A 22903-nucleotide genomic window follows, 5' to 3' on the forward strand; every position below is an offset into this window, starting at 1 on the left:
GCTCTGACAAAATTAGAAACGTATTAATTCCCGCAGCGGCCGCCCCCGGCTCTCCCTCCTTCTTGCTCCCATATTCAAATCTCCGCCCACCGACATCTGATGTCAGAATCAGAGCACACAAGCGAGGCAGCCGCAGGAAAAGTATATCGTAAAGTATTATTGTATGCATGATGGCTTGTGGCCACAAGACTTTATTATAACATCTCCTTGTGGCCCCCGCCCCCTACAGTGTAACGTCTCCTTGTGGCCCCCATACAGTGTAACATCTCCTTGTGGCCCCCATACAGTATAATGTCTTTTTTGCCCCCCATACAGTATAATATCTTCTTGTAGCCCCCATACAGTATAACGTCTCCTTGTGGCCCCTCCATACAGTATAACATCTCCCTGTGTTTTCCCCCATACAGTATAATATCTCCTTGTGGCCCCCATACAGTGTAACGTCTCCTTGTGGCCCCCCATACAGTATAACGTCTCCTTGTGGCCCCCATACAGTGTAACGTCTCCTTGTGGCCCCCCATACAGTATAACGTCTCCTTGTGGCCCCCCATACAGTATAACGTCTCCTTGTGGCCCCCATACAGTATTACGTCTCCTTGTGGCCCCCATATAGTATAATGTCTCCTTGTGGCCCCCATATAGTATAATGTCTCCTTGTGGCCCCCATACAGTATAACGTCTCCTTGTGGCTGACCCCATACAGTATAACGTCTTCTTATGGCTGACCCCATACAGTGTAACGTCTCCTTGTGGCCCCCCATACAGTATAACGTCTCCTTGTGGCCCCCCATACAGTATAACGTCTCCTTGTGGCCCCCATACAGTATTACGTCTCCTTGTGGCCCCCATATAGTATAATGTCTCCTTGTGGCCCCCATATAGTATAATGTCTCCTTGTGGCCCCCATACAGTATAACGTCTCCTTGTGGCTGACCCCATACAGTATAACGTCTTCTTATGGCTGACCCCATACAGTATAATGTCTCCTTGTGGCCCCCCATACAGTATAATGTCTCCTTGTGGCCTCCAATACAGTATGTCTCCTTGTGGCCCCCCCATACAGTATTACGTTCCTTGTGGCCCCCCATACAGTATAACGTCTCCTTGTGGCCCCCCATACAGTATAATGTCTCCTTGTGTTTTTTTTCTTTTAAATGGGTATTTATCGAGATATATATCGTTATCGCGATAAATTTCTTAATATCGTTATCGCCCTACCCCAAAATAGTTCCAATCTAACCGTCACCTCATCCCGCAAAAAATGAGCCCCTACCTAAGACAATCGCCCAAAAAATAAAAAAAATTGACTCTCAGACTATGGAGACACTAAAACATGATTTTTTATTTGTTTAAAAAATGCTTTTATTGTAAAAAATAAAATAGACATATTAGGTATCGCTGCGTCTGTAACAACCTGCTCTATAAAAATACCACATGACCTAACCCCTCAGGTGAACACTGTAAAAAAAATAAGAACGGTGTAAAAAAGATATTTTTTGTCACCTTACATCATAAAAAGTGTAATAGCAAGCGATCAAAAAGTCATACGCACCCCAAAATTGTGCCAATCAAACCATCATCTAAAGACAATCACCCAAAAAATAAAAAAAACTATGGCTCTCGGACTATGGAGGCACTAAAACATGATTTTTTGTTTTAAAAATGATAGTATATATTAGGTATTACCACGTCCGTAAGGACCTTCTCTATAAAAATATGACATGACCTAACTCCTCAGGTGGACACCGTAAAAAAAAAAAAAAAAGTTTAACTACTCCGATGCTCAAGTCAGGGGCTGCCGGGGGGGAAATGGAGACCTCTTTTATCTAATGTGTATGGAACCTAACAAATGCCATTGTCTTTAAGAGTTAACAGTATTTTAATTGCGTTTTATTTTGCATGTAAGGAAATGGTCACTGAAGATTTTCTGCTGTAGATGTTCAGGGACAGAGAAACAAAAATTTATTTATTTTGTACAATACATATAAACTATTGTGAAAGCCAGGAAAGAAGTTCACTAATGACCACAATGTTCCCTTTCCTGTCACAGGCAGGCACAGCAGTATAGAGCCCAGATCCTATATATTTCAGCCTTGTGTACCCCTCTGAGTATGAAATGGGAATATTATGGGAAGATAGCTATAGTCAGAACTGATTTGATTAGGATTAAAGATTGGCTTCAGGTTGTATTGTGCATGTGTCTGTTGTGAGCTATGCAGTATCTGGGTGGAGCAACAGCTCTAAGGCAACGGAGTGGCCCCAGAGACATAACAGCAAGGTAATCGCTGTCACATACCTGTAGACTGTCATTATGTATCCTGTGCTATGGAGTAGAACACCACTGTTCCCCGTGTCTGCTGTTATAATGCTGACATATATATCTGCAAGCAACAACTCCAGGATACTTCAGGAGGAAATAAGGTAACATTTTATATGTAGCTCCTTTTCACGCACAATGAGATGTAGCAATTTACTTCTGCATCCATATAATACGTTTAAAATTCTATAAGGGAGGAGAGTTTAGGTATATTTGAAATAAATAGATAATGTAGATATAGTTAATAGATATTTTTTAAATATATATATATATATATATATATATATATATATACACACACCGGTGGATATATATATTTATATATATATATATATAATGTAGATAAAAGATATTAGATAGATAGATATGTGGATAGATAGCTAGATATTAGATAAATAATGAAGATATACAGTATTTTTACAAAAGAGAGTACACCCCTCACATTTTAGTAAATATTTTATTATATCTTTTCGTGGGACAACACTAAAGATATGACACTTTAATACAGTGTAAAGTAGTCAGTGAGTGTAAACAGTATAACAACAGTACATATTTGGTGTGCCATCAAAATAACTCAACACACAGCCATTAATGTCTAAACCGCTGGTAACAAAATGGCCAAATTGTGCCCAAAGTGTCATTATTTTGTGTGGCCACCATTATTTTCCAGCACTGCTTTAACTCTCTTGGACATGGAGTTCACAGGTTGCCACTGGAGTCCTCTTCCACTTCTCCATGACGACATCACTGAGCTGGTGGATGTTAGAGACCTTGCGCTCCTCTACCTTCTGTATGAGGATGCCCCACAGATGCCCAATAGAGTTTAGGTCTGCAGACATGCTTGGCCAGTCCAGCACCTTTACCCTCAGTTTCTTTAGCAAGGCAGTGGTCATCTTGGAGGTATGTTTGGGGTCGTTATCGTGTTGGAATACTGCCCTGCGGCCCAGTTTCAAAAGGGAGGGGATCATTCTCTGCTTTAGTATTTTACAGTATATGTTGGCATTCATGGTTTCCAGCAATGCTGGCAGCACTCATACGTCTATTTTGTAAAGACACCTTCTGGATATGACGCTGAGCACGTGCACTCAAATTCTTTGGTCGGCCATTGCAAGGCCTGTTCTGAGTGGAATCTGTCTTGTTAAACAGCTGTATGGTCCTGGCCACCGTGCTGCAGCTCAGTTTCAGGGTGTTGCCAATCTTCTTGTAGCCTAGGCCATCATTATGTAGAGCGACAATTCTTTTTTTCAGATCCTCAGAGAGTTCTTTGCCATGAGGAGCCATGTTGAATTTCCAGGGACCAGTATGAAAGAGTGTGAGAGAGATAACAACACATTTAACACAGCTGCTCCCCATTCACACCTGAGACCTTGTAACACTAACGAGTCATATGACACCAGGGAGGGAAAATGGCTAATTGGACACAATTTGGCCATTTTCACTTAGGGGTGTGCTCACTTTTGTTGCCAGCGGTTTCGATATTAATGGCTGTGTGTTGAGTTATTTAGTTATTTTGAGGGCACAGCAAATGTACACTGTTATATAAGCTGTACACTGACTACTTTACATTGTATCAGAGAGTCATATCTTCAGTGTTGTCCCAGGAAAAGATATAATAAAACATTTACAAAAATGTGAGGGGTGTACTCACTTTTGTGAGATACTGTAGAGATTAGATAGATAGACAAACGGATAGATAGATAAAGTTGTATATAGTCTAATTTAGCTGAGGCACCAACGAGGCTGCAGGATCAGATAGTTATTACCACTCATGCTGCACTGCAGTCAGTACCTCCAAATTCCTATCAGGCTCCTTAAACAGAAGGAAATGAGCGATGTGCAGTGTTAAGCCCCACCCACAGCGCAGATCTCGAGCGCAATGCAACCTACCCCATTTGCATTATAGGATGGCTTTCTGACACCAGTTGATGGCCATTTTAGTTATCAACTGTGAGCACCCCTAGACCAAAAAAACGCTTGTTTCAAATTAAAGTAATTTAGTCCTTTATTGCTAGCATAAATTTATTTCTGTTCCTGTAGATCCCCTGTTCCGTGTGCTGTCCGCATCCGCAGCCCTGCAAAAAGGTAGAATATGTCCTACTCTTGTCTATTTTTACGGACATGAATAAGCATTTACCATCATAAGGAAGGACATCCTGATCCACAAAATGTGGAACGCACGCAGCCAGCATCTGTGTTTTGCAGATATGCAATTTGCAGCCTGCAAAAACGGATACAGTTGTGTGAATGGACCCTTAATTATGAGGTGGACATCCCTTTTAACTAGAACTGGAGTAGCTGGACACTTTAGTAGATTTACTAGTGACAGGTATTGCTTAAGGGGCACTAAAAATAGTGATCCGGACTCCTAGTTCTAGTCATGTATGACTGCAGATAATAGTCCAAGATTATGGGGACCGATTCCCTTTAAAGGTACTGTACAGGAGTCCAGATTGCCATTTCTATGCTGACAGAGGTGGAGTGGGGCTCCTTAAGAACATAAAAAGTAGTTATGTAGACTCCTTATCTGAAGTAATACTTGAGTAGTACTGCAGATAAGGAGTCCAGATCACTACTTTTTAGTCCAAGATCGTGGTGACAGATTCCCTTTAAGTTTCATACTCTTGGTGGACAACCATACTTTATCTTCCATACAAAAAGAAGGACCAAGTGAGCATCTTTTGTTCTGTGGCTTTCTTCTGTCTATCAAAGTACAATCTAATATTGTAAAAAATATTGCCTTAGATCTATGTCCAAACTACCCCCAGCTAACTAGTGAATGCTTCTGCTTAAGAAGATGACAAGGAACCAAACCAAGAATAAAACCCAAAATTACAAAAAAGGGGAAGTTTTAATAGATTCTTGGTAATGGTTATTTAATGTAAATTCAACTACGGAAAGATAGGTTACCCAGTCAATCTGGTTGTCAGCAATATAACAATGTAGGACTTTTCATCGTTCTGTCTGTCTATTGGTCTTAGGGTGGTAAATGGAGGAAATTGACAAGTCAATATCTCATTTAGCACAAAACACCTCCAGAACTTAGACACAAATTGGGATCCTCGATCAGACACAGTGGGGGAGATTTGTCAAAACTGGTGTAAAGGAAAACTGCCCCTAGCATCCAATTAAATTTCATTTTTCAGAGTTCCATTGGAAAATTAAAGGTTAAATCTGCAACAGGGAACTAAGCTAGCTGTCCTTTACACCAGTTTTTATAAATCTATCCCATCTATTTTCTGGTACACTATGCAATCTAACAACATGTTGAATGGAAAGGTTAAAGGCAAGATGGTACTGTTTACTGAACTGGTTAGTCCATGGTCATTTTCATATTGGGAGTGTCTGCATTTTCCCAGCTGGTAAGTAACCAGGCGATGAAGTATGGGCACAAATATCACAGCCTAACACATATGCTTTGACTTCATGTAAATAAGAGGTCCACCACTAGTTATGGGAATGCATTTTACAAGTACTAGAGATACCAAGATGACCTGCCAGAAATGAATAAGTAGTCTAAACTGATGAGGAACAAAATGTTTATCAGCTGCCACAGGTTAATGAGCTAGATGTTGAACATTTGCAATTTCCTCAAATTACACAAATACTAGCCTGACAGAAAATGATCATAAGATAAAAAGTTTATTGATAGTATTTTATACTATGTTTAAAGGTCTATATCAGCAACCAGAAAAACAGCTGGTCTTAGGCATAGGCTATGTATAAGAGATATAGGGTAAAACAGTGTAGAAAGTGCCCCTGTTCAGTGTTTGTTGCAAACTTGAGATGGGCACAATGCACAATCACTTTCTTCTACATATATGATGAAAAAAAGATTGAGATTCCTCAGTGGTTAACACCTTTTAATGGAAGATGAAAAGATGACAAAATTGCAAGCTTTCAAGGCTAAATTAGGCTTCTTCATCAGAGGCCTGATGAAGAGGCCCAAGTAGACTTGAAAGCTTGCAATTTCTTATACATACACATCTATCCTTAAACTGAAATGTTGCAAAATTACCAACCCTACATCTCAAACTACAGGTTTCTGCACACATAATAGTCCCATTTTAAGGAAACAGGGCACTGTGGAGGGTCAGTGTTAAAGGGTGGGGGGCTGTAGAGATCACTGTTAAGGGGACAGGTTACTGTAGATGTCACTGTTTTAGGGGGATACTGTTGATATTTTAATGACACACACAAACATTAAATTAAATATACTCGTGCGTAGCGGGGTCCTTCTGCTAGTAGGAATATGGAAGTAACTGACTTCCTGTATCTGTTGGAAAGTCTGAGTGGTGGTCACATGACACAGCTAAGGATCAGAATGGAGGGGATAACTCACAAATACAGTCACTGCTCAGAAGATCACATTCACTACAGATTATATCATACACCTTTCTAACAGGTCAGATAATATATTTTTTTGGGAGTGCTACATTAAGGAACAGAGGAAGGGACAGAAGAACTTGGGTCCAAATAAGGGACTAGCCCTCCAAAAGAGGGACACTTAGGAGGTATGGTATTAGAGCAATAGGAAGATGGGAAATCAAACAGTCCAGGGTAATATCCAGGTCAGAACAGCAGTGGTGGATCCTGAGGAGTAGTGAGATAAGCAGGGTCAAAGAATCAGAAGTTAGAGCAACAATTAAAGGAGTATTTAGCCAGAGCTCGGCTATTTTCGGCCACCCCATAGAAATGAATGGAGGGCGGCTGCGCATGCGCAGTGCGCCCTCCGTTCATTTCCCCGCTCTGTTCTCATTGTAGGTGCGGGTCCCAGCACCTATCAGACAATGGGGGAATATCCTAGCGATATGCCCCCATTGTCTGAAATGGGAAAACCCCTTTAAGCAAAATGATGACTTTATAACTGGCACTGGCTGAACAGTGGGTTTAGATAGAAAACCAGACTCTGGATTGGCTGGATGGCTGAGCAAAGTGGCTGGCCATACTGCCATTGTCACAGGATATCTGAAGCGTCGGTAGGTGGAAACGGACATCACATGACCACTGACAGGTTGGCTTGTAGTGTTTGTTACAGCATAATGCAAAAGCGGTAGCTATTTGCAAATTTGGTGTGTTGCATTGCTGCACTCATTGGATTGCATACGTGCAGGACCCTGATCTGGACACCCATAGAAGGTTATGTGGTATCAGAAAAACATTTTATGCTTGCATGGCTGCACCTATCAGGCATTAGTGGCATATCCTGTGAATCTGCCATAAAAACTTCAGATAAAAATACCCCTTTTTGGCAGGAACTCCTTGCCATCTTGACATTAGCCCTTAAAATTTTTAGCTGACATTGCAATACCTTGCTCTGTGTCTGAAACCATGGTGGGAGACGCAGCTCAATGGTACAACACATTGAGCCTGGTCTACCTTAAGGTGGCCAAACACATAAGTCTAAAGTTGCTCAAAATGGACAAGTTCAACCAAGATGATTATTTATCGGTTGAAATTTAACAAAGAACGAACATTTTAGCTAACAGATGATAGGCTATTATCGTTTGAAGTCACCCGCATTTAATATTTTTGTCCAATAATCAGACAAAAGAAAGAAAGATCATTTGGGAATCAACAATCTTTCTTTGAAATAACATTCCCAGAAAGATCTTTCATCAGCCAGTTTCAGTGAACAGGTATGGCTAGTCTGAACAACTGTAGTGGCCAATATGGACTAAAATGTGTCTGTCCGTGTCTGCGAAATGAACGTTTATCAGATGTTTGTTTAACTGCTGTTCAACCATCAACCAACTTCTAACATCTAATGTGATCAGCCAGCCTATTGTATGTATTATTATTAAATCTATTACATTTAGCGTTCCTACAGAAGATTCTCGGGAGGAATGCGTTCCTGGCAATCACCTGCTCGCTAGCAGAGGAGACCACTGCTATTACATCATGGGAAGCAGCGATCACTATGCCATCACTCGTCCCCATACTGACCAGTTGTTTGATTAGACAGCAAAATCTTCTGCAAATTGTGATATTTGGCGGCAGTATTAGGCTACTTTCACACTGATGTTTTTGCTGGATCTGGCAGGGCTCAGAAAAAACGCTTCTGTTACTGATAATACAACCATCAAAACGGAAGCGTTTTTCTCCGGTATTGAGATCCTATGACAGATCTCAATACTGGAAAATAGAAACGCTAGTGTGAAAGTAGCCTTATACTGCAAGATCATCGCTAACAAGCATTCATAGCAACGATCACCTGGCAGACAGTCTGCCAATGTAATACAGCCCTTAGTGTTTCTCAGTGTAATGTCACCAGAATTAACCCTATTAAACTGTCTGACATTAGCGATGTGCTAATGTCAGCAGACCCTAACTAGCCTATTTTTATGCTTTTGGATGCCCATGTTACTGCACAATTTGAACTTTGATCAAGGGGGCATTAGAAGAATGAATATTTTATGCAAAAAACGTTCTACCAATAATAATTATATTTATGGCCACTGTATCACCAATGAATCAAATTAATTTGGCCACCAGATAATGTATACATACACTCACCTAAAGAATTATTAGGAACACCTGTTCTATTTCTCATTAATGTGATTATCTAGTCAACCAATCACATGGCAGTTGCTTCAATGCATGTGGGGTTGTGGTCCTGGTCAAGACAATCTCCTGAACTCCAAACTGAATGTCAGAATGGGAAAGAAAGGTGGGCTACAACAGCAGAAGACCCCACCGGGTACCACTCATCTCCACTACAAATAGGAAAAAGAGGCTACAATTTGCACGAGCTCACCAAAATTGGACTGTTCAAGACTGGAATAATGTTGCCTGGTCTGATGAGTCTCGATTTCTGTTGAGACATTCAAATCCGAATTTGGCATAAACAGAATGAGAACATGTATCCATCATGCCTTGTTACCACTGTGCAGGCTGGTGGTGGTGGTGTAATGGTGTGGGGGATGTTTTCTGGGTACACTTTAGGCCCCTTAGTGCCAATTGGCCATCATTTAAATGCCACGGGCTACCTGAGTACCTGTACTAAAATGGCCCCCACAGTCACCAGATCTTAACCCAATAGAGCATCTTTGGGATGTGGTGGAACGGGAGCTTCATGCCCTGGATGTGCATCCCTCAAATCTCCATCAACTGCAAGATGCTATCCTATCAATATGGGCCAACATTTCTAAAGAATGCTATCAGCACCTTGTTGAATCAATGCCACGTAGAATTAAGGCAGTTCTGAAGGCAAAAGGGGGTCCAACACCGTATTAGTATGGTGTTCCTAATAATTCTTTAGGTGAGTGTAAATATATATATATATATATATATACAGTATAGACCAAAAGTTTGGACACACCTTCTCATTCAAAGAGTTTTCTTTATTTTCATGACTGAAAATTGTAGATTCACACTGAAGGCATCAAAACTATGAATTAACACATGTGGAATTATATACATAACAAAAAGTGTGAAACAACTGAAAATATGTCATATTCTAGGTTCTTCAAAGTAGCCACCTTTTGCTTTGATTACTGCTTTGCACACTCTTGGCATTCTCTTGATGAACTTCAAGAGGTAGTCATCTGAAATGGTTTTCACTTCACAGGTGTGCCCTGTCAGGTTTAATAAGTGGGATTTCTTGCCTTATAAATGGGATTGGGACCATCAGTTGCGTTGTGGAGAAGTCAGGTGGATACACAGCTGATAGTCCTACTGAATAGACTGTTAGAATTTGTATTATGGCAAGAAAAAGCAGCTAAGTAAAGAAAAAGGAGTGGCCATCATTACTTTAAAAAATGAAGGTCAGTCAGTCCGAAAAATTGGGAAAACTTTGAAAGTGTCCCCAAGTGCAGTCACAAAAACCATCAAGCGCTACAAAGAAACTGGCTCACATGCGGACCGCCCCAGGAAAGGAAGACCAAGAGTCACCTCTGCTGCGGAGGATAAGTTCATCCGAGTCACCAGCCTCAGAAATCGCAGGTTAACAGCAGCTTATATTAGAGACCAGGTCAATGCCACACAGTGTTCTAGCAGCAGACACATCTCTAGAACAACTGTTAAGAGGAGACTGTGTAAATCAGGCCTTCATGGTAGAATATCTGCTAGGAAACCACTGCTAAGGACAGGCAACAAGCAGAAGAGACTTGTTTGGGCTAAAGAACACAAGGAATGGACATTAGACCAGTGGAAATCTGTGCTTTGGTCTGATGTGTCCAAATTTGAGATCTTTGGTTCCAACCACCGGGTCTTTGTGCGACGCAGAAAAGAACGGATGGACTCTACATGCCTGGTTCCCACCGTGAAGCATGGAGGAGGAGGTGTGATGGTGTGGGGGTGCTTTGCTGTTGGGGATTTATTCAAAATTGAAGGCATACTGAACCAGCATGGCTACCACAGCATCTTGCAGCGGCATGCTATTCCATCTGGTTTGCGTTTAGTTGGACCATCATTTATTTTTCAACAGGACAATGACCCCAAACACACCTCCAGGCTGTGTAAGGGCTATTTGACCATGAAGGAGAGTGATGGGGTGCTGCGCCAGATGACCTGGCCTCCACAGTCACCGGACCTGAACCCAATCGAGATGGTTTGGGGTGAGCTGGACCGCAGAGTGAAGGCAAAAGGGCCAACAAGTACTAAGCATCTCTGGGAACTCCTTCAAGACTTGTCACGACCCTTGGTCATGGTCGTGACTCCTTGGGAGCCGCATGCAGTTATCCGCGGTCTGGTGTTGTCGCAACCGCAGCTGGGGGCACTTAGTGGTTTGCCTCAGGTGCGGTTGCCGCGAATAACAGGCATGCGTGCGGTTGCCCTTGGCAACGTGTTTTTGGTGTGCACGTCCTTCGTCTGTGTTTGTGTGCACTTCCTGGTCTGTTTGTTGTGCACGAGGTTGTATTGGTTGTATGCACTTGGACACCTCCCTTCACCTGCGGTTGTCTGCGGCAACGTCTGGTGTTGTGCATGTGGTGGCAGGGTCTCGGCCTGCTGGTTGTTCTGCAGGACACGGTTGCCACGCATGCCGTTGCCAGCGGTGACAGGTGAGTGAGTGTGTGTGCTATTCCCCTTTAAGTTGGTGTTTTCCCTTCTGTGGTGTAGGAAGGGTTAACTCCCTTCCCAGTGTGTGTGTTGTCACTGGGTGTGGTTGACCGGTGGGTGTGGCCTTTAGGCCTATAAAGCCTCGTTCTCTGGCTGGGCTCAGTAGGTTGCTCTCAGCCATTCTGGCTGGAGCAGCCTCCTGTCTTCTCCATCTGCCTGGTGGGGACCATCCTTCTGGTCATAAAACCTTTGTCAGCAAATTCTATGTTTCACGGTGTTATTTAGGTGTGTATGGGATTGTGTTATTGCAGCCTATGGTCCAGGGTTCCTGTGTGATGTCTGGTGTGTGCTGTGTCCGTTGTTGTCTTGTACTTACAGCACCTGCACATGGGTTCCTGGTTGTGTTGTCTGTGGCAGGTGAGTGATGAGTTGTTTCCATTTGCCTGCCACTGCCATAGCTGTTTTTGTATCCTCCTGTGTTGCTTGGCCGTTGAGACTCCTGCTCCTCCGTGTCTAGGAGGAGCAGGTCGTCTTACTCTGTCCCCTAGTTCAGGGCCGACTTGAGGGCTTGTAGGGACTTTTAGGTTCCGGCGTATGAGCCCTCCTACCACCAAGGTCGGCTCATACAGACAGGAGACAGGGTCAGCGTTAGGGACGCTATAGGAGGTGACCTGCTCCCTAACTCTGTGGTCCCGGCCAAGTGGTAACCCTACCTTCTCCTGGCACCGCACGGCTGGGGGTTTTCCCCACCGCTAGCCGTGACAAGACTGTTGGAAGACCATTTCTTTTCTTTTTTATTTTTTTTATTTATCTTTTCCAATATACAAAAAGCAGATATAGTACACATATGGACCGTCCAAAGGGTCCATATTACAAAAACATTTTACATTTGTTTAAACATTTACATATATCATTTTTACCCAAATACCACCCACCCCACTGGAAGACCATTTCAGGTGACTACCTCTTGAAGCTCATCAAGAGAATGCCAAGAAGTGTGCAAAGCAGTAATCAAAGCAAAAGGTGGCTACTTTGAAGAACCTAGAATATGACATATTTTCAGTTGTTTCACACTTTTTTGTTATGTATATAATTCCACATGTGTTAATTCATAGTTGTGATGTCTTCAGTGTGAATCTACAATTTTCATAGTCATGAAAATAAAGAAAACTCTTGGAATGAGAAGGTGTGTCCAAACTTTTGGTCTGTACTGTATATATATACAGGTATATATATATATATATATATATATATATATACATACATACATATACACATACATATAATGTGGGGATTTGCTCTGGTAGGGTATAGAGGCAACCACAAAGTCTTTAACTTAAACAGTTCAGTGTTTTATTCACACATAAAGAAAAACATGAAAGTCCACAGACCTACACCTGGTTTGCAGTTTCTCCACAGTGGTCCACAGCAGGCTTTAGGGGCCTCTTTCTCAGCATGCGGCTTCCAGCCCTTTTGCACAGCACAAGTTTTCAGATCCCAAAACACATACAGGGACTGACAGCGCTCCACTGTCAGAGAGGAGTAATCCACACCCAACTGAGACTGCTGGCTGGGTTTGATATAGGCCAGTAAAGACCCGGCCTGGAGCGTGGGGAGATGCCACCCACCCAGCACTTTGACTACTCCCAGTAAGAGGTGGCTCGGATCAGCTTACAGCCATACTAAAATAGAAATGTGTCATCCAGCACTAGCTGCCATGGACACTTGAAAATACCGGCTAGGAACATGATCGATCAACATACATTTAGATCACTCTCTTTATGATTAAATTCCGAAAAGTGTTTTGATACCGGAAAATCCATCCGTTTCTTATGAATGGTATACTGATGTTACGAAATTAATGGATGTCTCCCCTATATAAAGCAAATTGCAAGGGCACCAAAGCACATAGACTACAAAGGTCGTCTCACAAGTCATATAGTGCTTAATGGAATATTGTTTAAAGGTTATAGGATGTGTGAAATGATTGCCTTTTTGTTGAGAAACAGGTCTTCTGGAAGCCTGGATGGTCTTAAGGTAAATTTCAATTATAGGCAGAATATTGTGACAGCGTATTGTGGCAGGTACGACACTATATGAAACCGCTCTCATGGGATAGGGGCCTTGTATAAATGTATTTTAGTAAGTGTAGTGTACCTCGTGAAATGATTGCCTTTTTGCATATAACGGCAGTTAATGCAATTCATGCAAGGAAAACAACCCCCCTTTTGGGTATGTAAAAAACTTTGGCATGTTTTTTTTCTGTGGGCCAATATCAGTGTGAACCAATTGGTCCTTGAAATTCTTCGGTCTCCTATATGATAGTAATGGGGGCAACTTGAAAGCAGCAATATTGTTATGTCCACTAGCTAAAATCGACCAATGTTTAGTCACAATCTCTCTAATCGAATGACTATCTTCTGTATACGTGGTCACTAGCGGAATTCTCTGTTGTGATCTTTTCTCACGCTTATGCTCAAGTAAGATTTAATGTGTGTACCGCTGTCAAATGTGGATTGAGTATTGCTTTTGGATAGCCTCTTTCACGAAAAGACCAGGTCATCTTACCAAGTGTCAAAGTTAATTGCTGACTATCACTCACAATCCGTTTGCCCCGTAAAAACTGACTCTGTGGAAGGGATTTCACCATCGCCCTGGTATGGGCGCTATCATATCTCAATAGAGTGTTTTTGTCTTTCAGCTTGACATAAATGTCAGTAAAAATCTGGTCATCCTTTAAAGTGATTAGAGTGTCAAGAAAATTAATATGTTCCACAGAGTAGCTAAGAGTAAATTTAATGTCACTGTCAATAGTGTTGACAATAGTGTTCAGAAATGAAAAAAATAAAATGTCAATTGTTGTTCAGTCCCAGTCCAAACACAGTTTGAAGTGGGGCGCCATTCCAAATAAGAAATGTTAGGATGCCGGAATTGATTATGTTCAGCAGTGCCAAGAGCATGTATATCATGTAACACAGACTCCGTGAACAAATCAATTGCGGGAGAAGAAACCACAGGATTAAAATCACTCTTGGTGTATAGATCCACATCAGATAAACATAATTCAGATGTTTTTAAATTATCAACCCTTTTGGGTTATGTAGAGAACCATACATTTAACTTAAGTCGTCTGAAAAAAATCATATAAATCGACCTCAACCTGTAGCCAATCAGTATGCACATTAGGACAGAAACTTTGCTGTGTAGGCAGTGATTTACATTGCGCTTTATATACTGCTCTATTTGTTTACATTGTTTCTGTGGTGATAGCGATCATGTGTCTTTTTGCTCACATGACCGCATACCTCACTTACCAGTTTTTGTTGTTTGTGGCATCTCTAAGGAGTGAGCATCATGTGACCTGGTATGTATCACGTGATCGCTCTCTCCTTGCTCGGTTTCCTGACATGTGCAATGATTTTACCGGGACGCCAAGCCACATGAGCAACTCCATGCTGGGCAGATACAGTTCCGATTTCTTTCCACCAATCCAGAATTGTTTTTAATCAACACAGACAATTTGGCATATATATAAATATATGTATATATAAATAACTATATATATATATATATATATATATTATAAATAAATATATGTATATATAAATATATATATATATATATACATATATATATAAATATACGTATACAGTCGTGGCCAAAAGTTTTGAGAATGACACAAATATTAGTTTTCACAAAGTTTGCTCCTAAACTGCTTTTAGATCTTTGTTTCAGTTGTTTCTGTGATGTAGTGAAATATAATTACACGCACTTCATGCATTGCAATGGCTTTTATCGACAATTACATGACATTTATGCAAATAGTCAGTATTTGCAGTGTTGGCCCTTCTTTTCAGGACCTCTGCAATTCGACTGGGCATGCTCTCAATCAACTTCTGGGCCAATTCCTGACTGATAGCAACCCATTCTTTCATAATCACTTCTTGGAGTTTGTCAGAATTAGTGGGTTTTTGTTTGTCCACCCGCCTCTTGAGGATTGACCACAAGTTCTCAATGGGATTAAGATCTGTGGAGTTTTAATGCCATAGACCCAAAATGTCAACTTAGTTATCACTTTTGCCTTATGGCACGGTGCTCCATCGTGCTGGAAAATGCATTGTTCTTCAGTCTTCACCAAACTGTTGTTAGATTGTTGGAAGAAGTTGCTGTTGGAGGGTGTTTTGGTATCATTCTTTATTCATGGTTGTGTTTTGGGGCAAAATTGTGAGTGAGCCCACTCCCTTGGACGAGAAGCAACCCCACACATGAATGGTCTCAGGATGCTTTACTGTTGGCATGACACAGGGCTGATGGTAGCGCAGCAATCGGAAAGAGGCTTCATTGGAGAATATGACTTTGCCCCAGTCCTCAGCAGTCCATTCACCATATTTTCTGCAGAAGATCAATCTGTCCCTGATGTTTTTTTTTTTGAGAAGTGGCTTCTTTGCTGCCCTTCTTGACACCAGGCAATCTTCCAAAAGTCTTCGCCTCACTATGCATGGAGATGCGCTCACACCTGCCTGCAAGCTCTGCACTGGTGGCACTCCGATCCCGCAGCTGAATCCTCTTTAGGAGACGATCCTGGCGCTTGCTGGACTTTCTTGGACACCCTAAAGCCTTCTTAACAAGAATTGAACCTCTTTTCTTGAAGTTCTTGATGATCCTATAAATTGTTGATTGAGGTGCAATCTTAGTAGCCACAATATCCTTGCCTGTGAAGCCATTCTTATGCAATGCAATGATAGCTGCATGCGTTTCTTTGCAGGTCACCATGGTTAACAATGGAAGAACAATGATTTCAAGCATCACCCTCCTTTTAACAGGTCAAGTCTGCCATTTTAACCCAATCAGCCTGACATAATGATCTCCAGCCTTGTGCTCGTCAACATTCTCACCTGAGTTAACAAGACGATTACTGAAATGATCTCAGCAGGTCCTTTAATGACAGCAATGAAATGCAGTGGAAAGTTTTTGCAATTCATCTGATCACTCTTCATAACATTCTGGAGTATATGCAAATTGCTATTATAAAAACTTTTCCAATTTACAATATTTATGTAATTCTCAAAACTTTTGGCCACGACTGTATATTATCTGATGGACAAATTAATTTGATTCATTGGTGATATAGTGGTCATAAATATAATTATTATTGGTAGAACGTTTTTTGTCTAAAATATTTATTTTTCTAATGCCCCCTTGATCTTTTGGAGATGCCCTGAACCAATCTGATGGACTATTCTTTGTACTCTAACTTGTTTATTGGTAAAAGAGTTTGTTTGATTGATTGGTAAAACAGGAGTATTTGATTGGTAAAGCTACAAGAATATAAATAACATGTATAAGTATTAGGAATGGATAGCATGTACTATAACATTAACAGTCATCAGTAAAAGCACATGTTAAAATGGCAGCCTGTACATAAGATTGCATGGCTAGCCAACAGAAATAACAACTTCCCTGAGTAACAATTATAACTAGCTGAACAGCTCTGCATAACATAATGTCCCTGATACAAAGGTAGATCTCTCACCAGATATGGTTTTACAAGGATGGTGAAGTTTGAAAAGTAGCAACAGGACTGTAACGGATCACTTGGCACCCCGACTGAGTACCTCCGTTGACGGATGCTCCTAGCGTTTTCCTGAGGTTTCCAAGCACTCTGGCATACACCACAGTCACCGAACCGAAGCAGCATAGAAATCTTCTTCAAGCATATGAATGCTGTAGGCAGTTGAATAGGAAACCATACGAATAGGTTTACACTCCTAGCAGTCAAACTGGGACAGCATGCAATAAATCCTCCCCCAAGAATGAGACGACACTTCACCTTGAGGGTAAAAACAGGAACTCACGTGCTGGCACACCCAGCCTGGTTTTTATTACAGTTTTGCAAATACAGGACAGATACAACACATCCCCACAATGCATCATGGTTTCCTCCTCTCTGTCCCAGAGACAACCAAGGGAAATCCAATTATCTCTCAGGACAAAGGGGAGATCGCCAATACACATGTGGAGACAACAAGACAGACATCACCATTTAAACACACAATGGGACAATAGAAACCCACCCACACAAAATCCTCCCCTCTGCCGATGATGATTATTGAACACAAGGGCGAATATAATTATCAAAGGCAGAGAAATACAGTTTTATAAAACATATCACAGGTACCCCAAAACATGCAATAACCCCATAACCAATATATCCTCGGAACCGGGGGATCTGGGTGAACCACATATCCAAAATTTACCCACATCCGTTCAATAGTTTGGAAGATACAGTTACACTGAAAATATACCAGTTATACAGAAAATAGTCACTAATAAATGTGTCCCCTGTTTGGTAGTTTCAAACTACTGAATGATGTCTCTGTGCACCAAATACAGGCAAGATAGCACCGTGTTGGAAAGTCAGAACAGTGTCTGTGAGCTAAAATGGCCGCTATCTATTGTTCTCACCATGTGCTTCATCCAAGCAAGTAAGGCAAATAATGCAATCCAGGGACAGAGGGCTCAGTCCCAAGTGTCTTAAGACCCAATAACTTAAGGGACCATAATCCCAGGGCAAGAGGCGAGCACGCAGCCCCCTCCAAAAGCTCATGGCAAACTCTGGCAAAAAGGTGAGTTTGCTACAACGACAGCTCTGCTGATGTGTCCTGGTGACTGGAGGCTTCTCTTTCCCAAGATGCTCTGCACTCCCACAATGCTTTGTGCCACACACAATGCAGAAGTCTTTGTAACAAGAAAAACAAAGTGTAATACAACTTAACACCACTAGATGGTGTTATAACCACACTAATAACTGCAGAAATCGCAAAACTCTGGCAGAAAGAACTAGAATTATTTTCTAACCCTGCTGGGCAGAACACACTCAGATCCTTGCTTTTCCATTTTAACTGCTTTTAACACATCAACTTCAAGAACTAACAGCTCATTAGATGCTTAATAAATCGCACCCCTTGATAGGTGCTACTGACTACTGTCACTATTGTCACAAGGTAATCATTAATATTCACATTATTCACTTCACCTGTCATTGATTTTAATCTTACAGATTATATATATATATATATCTTGCTATAAATTGATGAAGAATTGAATTGTTCAGTATTGAATGTTGTGCCTAAGTAATCAATGAATTAATAATTATTTTGACATTATAATTATGACAAACTGATATTCTTTATAACAAATGCATTTCCAGGTGTTATTAAAGCCAAACCCAAGAAAACTTTTCTTTTGAAAAGTAAATCCATAATGGGTACAGGAGCTTCCAAAACCCAGCCAAAGAAGGAAAATGTAGGCGATAATGAGGAAAGAACAACTGTGATTCAGAATGGTTCAGCATCCACTCTGCCAGATAATACTTCCATTAGACAGCAAATGGTGCAGTCAAACCCAGCGGATGAAGAAATATCAGAAGACATCGAGCAGATGGTACAAATTACTCAGGAACATAAAAGGAGCGAACAGGTATACTTTTGCCTTTTAGGCTTTTATTATAATTAATCTTTATCTGGGCATTTTCTGCAGTAAATTTATGTGGGTTCCATTTCCTCGTCTTACAAATGTGTGAAATATGCTGAGAGTGTTGTAAAAAAATAATAATGTCATCAATATATGCAGTAAAATATAATCCGTAGAGTTAAAACATGATAGGTTTTCTCTGGAGTATGTGTAGCTTACGTTATACCTGTAGAGGAGTCTAAAAATAATATCGGTCTCCTGGTACAGACAAATCCCCAGCTACAGACTGGAACGAGGGACGCTCTGGAAACAGAAGATGTGTCTGTGACGTTTGAAAGCTTTCAGCACCAGAATGGGACTCTCTATACATGTTTTACTCAGAATGGCATGCGGATGTATTTCGATGATGAAAAGGTGAGCATTAAAAGCCACATAGTCACTATTCCGCTAGAGTCTCCTGGTTCTGTTGTCTGCTAATGTTTAATATTGTATTTTATTTAGGGAATTGTTCCATTTCCACAAGAACTTTACAGCCAAGGAAAGTTCCTTGATACTTATGATGAGGTATTCTTTTAATATTGTTGCATGTACATTAAATTAGTGGTGTTATCAAAAAATATTTGCTTTGCATTTTGCTTTTATTATGCCTTTTTTTTTTAAACTGGATGCGGATTAGAGCTATAAGCATTTGTCTAAAAGAGACAGATGACATTTATAAAGTGTTAATCAGTGGAGGACAAGGAAGCTGAGATTCAGTTTATTAGACCATCTTCTTGTACACTGTTCATCTGACTTTTTATTTAAACATGCTTGCGGTTTCAAGCAGTTTTTGTGACTTTTTTCTGTCACTTTTGTTGTGGTATTTTTGAAGTTCTGCAGATAAGTCTATGGTGACAAACACATACCATACCTAAAAAGCATGCTATATAAAATGAGACTGACTTCAAAAAACCAAAACACTGAGGGGCTGTAACAGGAAGATTTATCAAGACTGATACTTTCTGGACAATGTTTGATATCCCCTTCACCTCCAGAGGATGTGCCTAATACATGTCGAGGTGCATAGCTCGTAATAAATTAGGCGCATCCTCCTGCAGTCCGTGTACCTAAAAAGAAATCTACCACAGATCAAAGCTGCCATGGAGTTCTGGCTTCATTTGCGCCAGAAAACGGGTGTAAATGAAGATAATTTTGTGGCGGTGGCTGGCCAAGCACCCTTCTCACCATTGCCACCCGCTGTTTAGGGAAACTGAAGTCCAGTTCTGTCAGTATAGTGGTTATTTGGCTCAATGAGTGGCCTTTGTTGGAAGACACAGAAGACGTAGGTACAGTTTGTTTGCAAGCATGGCCTGGCTGGTGCAAGGCTCTTGAATCATTGCGTGTTTTTTCTAAATATCTCTCCCCATGAATATGTTAGAGTCCCTTAGAGTATACAGCTGTAGTTCTTCTGAAGGAAGAATTAACACAATCCAGTTCACATGCTGTGCATTTTTAAAGTTATTTTCCTGTCAGTCAATACATTTTACAGACATTTGCTATGTTATGCAACACATAAATGATACATCACAAGAAACCATATAAAAGGGTTTACACAAATCTATGCTCGCTAAGATTATGACTAAACTGGGTGACAAACTTCCATGTCTCACTTATATTTTCCAGTCAGGCAGCTTACATGATGACAACAGACAGGATGGTAATGGAAATCCAAGCAATGTGGAAAATGATCGCACAAATTCTATCCACATACCTGGAAAAGGAATGGTCATGACGTACATATTTGAGGTAATGCATTTCATTGTGATTGGATGTCATATATTATTAGTATATTTAAAGGGTTTCTCCGGGCTACAGATATTGATGACCTATTGTCTGATTTATCACAGTGGCTCAGGCTGGATGATAAATATGGTGCATGGCTAAACAGTTTTATCTAATTTTAGACCAACTATTTTTTAGCTTAGGCTACTTTCACACTAGCGTTTTTGCTGGAACCGGCCGGGTCCAGCAAAAACGCTTCCGTTACTGATAATACAACCGTCTGCATCCGTTATGAACTGATCCGGTTGTATTATCTTTAACATACCCAAGACGGATCCGTCATGAACTCCATTGAAAGTCAATAGGGGACGGATCCGTTTTCTATTGTGTCAGAGAAAACTGATCTGTCCCCATTGACTTGCATTTTGGGTCGTGACGGATCCGTCTTGCTCCGCATCCCAGGACGTAAAGGAAACTGCAGCAATACTGTTCTACCAATGGTGTATTGTACTGGCCTGTCATGAATAGTAATATATGGGATTATACTGTCAATTGTCTACTGTGGTCCATGTCTATGTTGTGCTGCTGTGATACTGAAATTTTCCTCGGGATCAAAAAAAGGTGTACCGTATCGTATTAATACATTTTGGGGCAATATGCTCTCCATATAAAGTATGTGAAACATTTAACCAGTTATTGAAACGTTATAGAAAATTCTAGTGGCTAAGTATACTTCAAGAAGTAAATGAATATAGGATAGATACAGCCCAAAACTATAGAACCATTAAAATACTATAAAAGTAGTTTTCTGGAACTGTAATATTAATGGTCTAACCGCAGGATAGGCCATTGATATCTGATAGTGGATGTCCAACCCCCAACACCTCAGCTGACCACCTAAATAAAGGGGCTGAGGTGGTCCAGTGAGCAATATGGCTTTTTCACCGAAGAACAGTGATATACAGTACAGACCAAAAGTTTGGACATACCTTCTCATTCAAAGAGTTTTCTTTATTTTCATGACTATGACAATTGTAGATTCACACTGAAGGCATCAAAACTATGAATTAACACATGTGGAATTATATACATAACAAAAAAGTGTGAAACAACTGAAAATATGTCATATTCTAGGTTCTTCAAAGTAGCCACCTTTTGCTTTGATTACTGCTTTGCACACTCTTGGCATTCTCTTGATGAGCTTCAAGAGGTAGTCACCTGAAATGGTTTTCACTTCACAGGTGTGCCCTGTCAGGTTTAATAAGTGGGATTTCTTGCCTTATAAATGGGGTTGGGACCATCAGTTGCGTTGTGGAGAAGTCAGGTGGATACACAGCTTATAGTCCTACTGAATAGACTGTTAGAATTTGTATTATGGCAAGAAAAAAGCAGCTAAGTAAAGAAAAACGAGTGACCATCATTACTTTAAGAAATGAAAGTCAGTCAGTCCGAAAAATTGGGAAAACTTTGAAAGTGTCCCCAAGTGCAGTCACAAAAACCATCAAGCGCTACAAAGAAACTGGCTCACATGCGGACCGCCCCAGGAAAGGAAGACCAAGAGTCACCTCTGCTGCGGAGGATAAGTTCATCCGAGCCACCAGCCTCAGAAATCGCAGGTTAACAGCAGCTCATATTAGAGACCAGGTCAATGCCACACAGTGTTCTAGCAGCAGACACATCTCTAGAACAACTGTTAAGAGGAGACTGTGTAAATCAGGCCTTCATGGTAGAATATCTGCTAGGAAACCACTGCTAAGGACAGGCAACAAGCAGAAGAGACTTGTTTGGGCTAAAGAACACAAGGAATGGACATTAGACCAGTGGAAATCTGTGCTTTGGTCTGATGTGTCCAAATTTGAGATCTTTGGTTCCAACCACCATGTCTTTGTGCGACGCAGAAAAGGTGAACGGATGGACTCTACATGCCTGGTTCCCACCATGAAGCATAGAGGAGGAGGTGTGATGGTGTGGGGTGCTTTGCTGGTGACACTGTTGGGGATTTATTCAAAATTGAAGGCATACTGAACCAGCTTGGCTACCACAGCATCTTGCAGCGGCATGCTATTCCATCCGGTTTGCGTTTAGTTGGACCATCATTTATTTTTCAACAGGACAATGACCCCAAACACACCTCCAGGCTGTGTAAGGGCTATTTGACCATGAAGGAGAGTGATGGGGTGCTGCGCCAGATGACCTGGCCTCCACAGTCACCGGACCTGAACCCAATCGAGATGGTTTGGGGTGAGCTGGACCGCAGAGTGAAGGCAAAAGGGCCAACAAGTGCTAAGCATCTCTGGGAACTCCTTCAAGACTGTTGGAAGACCATTTCAGGTGACTACCTCTTGAAGCTCATCA

General features: G+C 41.2%; 1 protein-coding gene and 1 long non-coding RNA gene across 2 annotated transcripts in view; both read left to right on the plus strand.

Moving 5' to 3' along the window:
• Window positions 1–2341: 2341 nt before the first annotated feature.
• Window positions 2342–18650, plus strand: LOC122928847. The gene is made up of 3 exons (XR_006387932.1): window positions 2342–2421; window positions 4355–4399; window positions 18525–18650. It is a non-coding gene; the product is annotated as an uncharacterized LOC122928847 (long non-coding RNA).
• A 29-nt stretch (window positions 18651–18679) lies between these two features.
• LOC122927959 (kinesin-like protein klp-3) overlaps window positions 18680–22903 on the plus strand; it is a 67988-nt gene continuing 63764 nt past the window's right edge. The window contains exons 1-4 of the mRNA XM_044280324.1: window positions 18680–18793; window positions 19055–19201; window positions 19289–19351; window positions 20450–20572. Coding sequence (XP_044136259.1) covers window positions 18704–18793; window positions 19055–19201; window positions 19289–19351; window positions 20450–20572 — 423 coding nt within the window. The 5' untranslated portion in view covers window positions 18680–18703. The remainder of the gene's footprint in view (window positions 18794–19054; window positions 19202–19288; window positions 19352–20449; window positions 20573–22903) is intronic.

Source organism: Bufo gargarizans, chromosome 2 (assembly GCF_014858855.1).
Source record: "Bufo gargarizans isolate SCDJY-AF-19 chromosome 2, ASM1485885v1, whole genome shotgun sequence".
Classification (NCBI taxonomy): domain Eukaryota; kingdom Metazoa; phylum Chordata; class Amphibia; order Anura; family Bufonidae; genus Bufo; species Bufo gargarizans.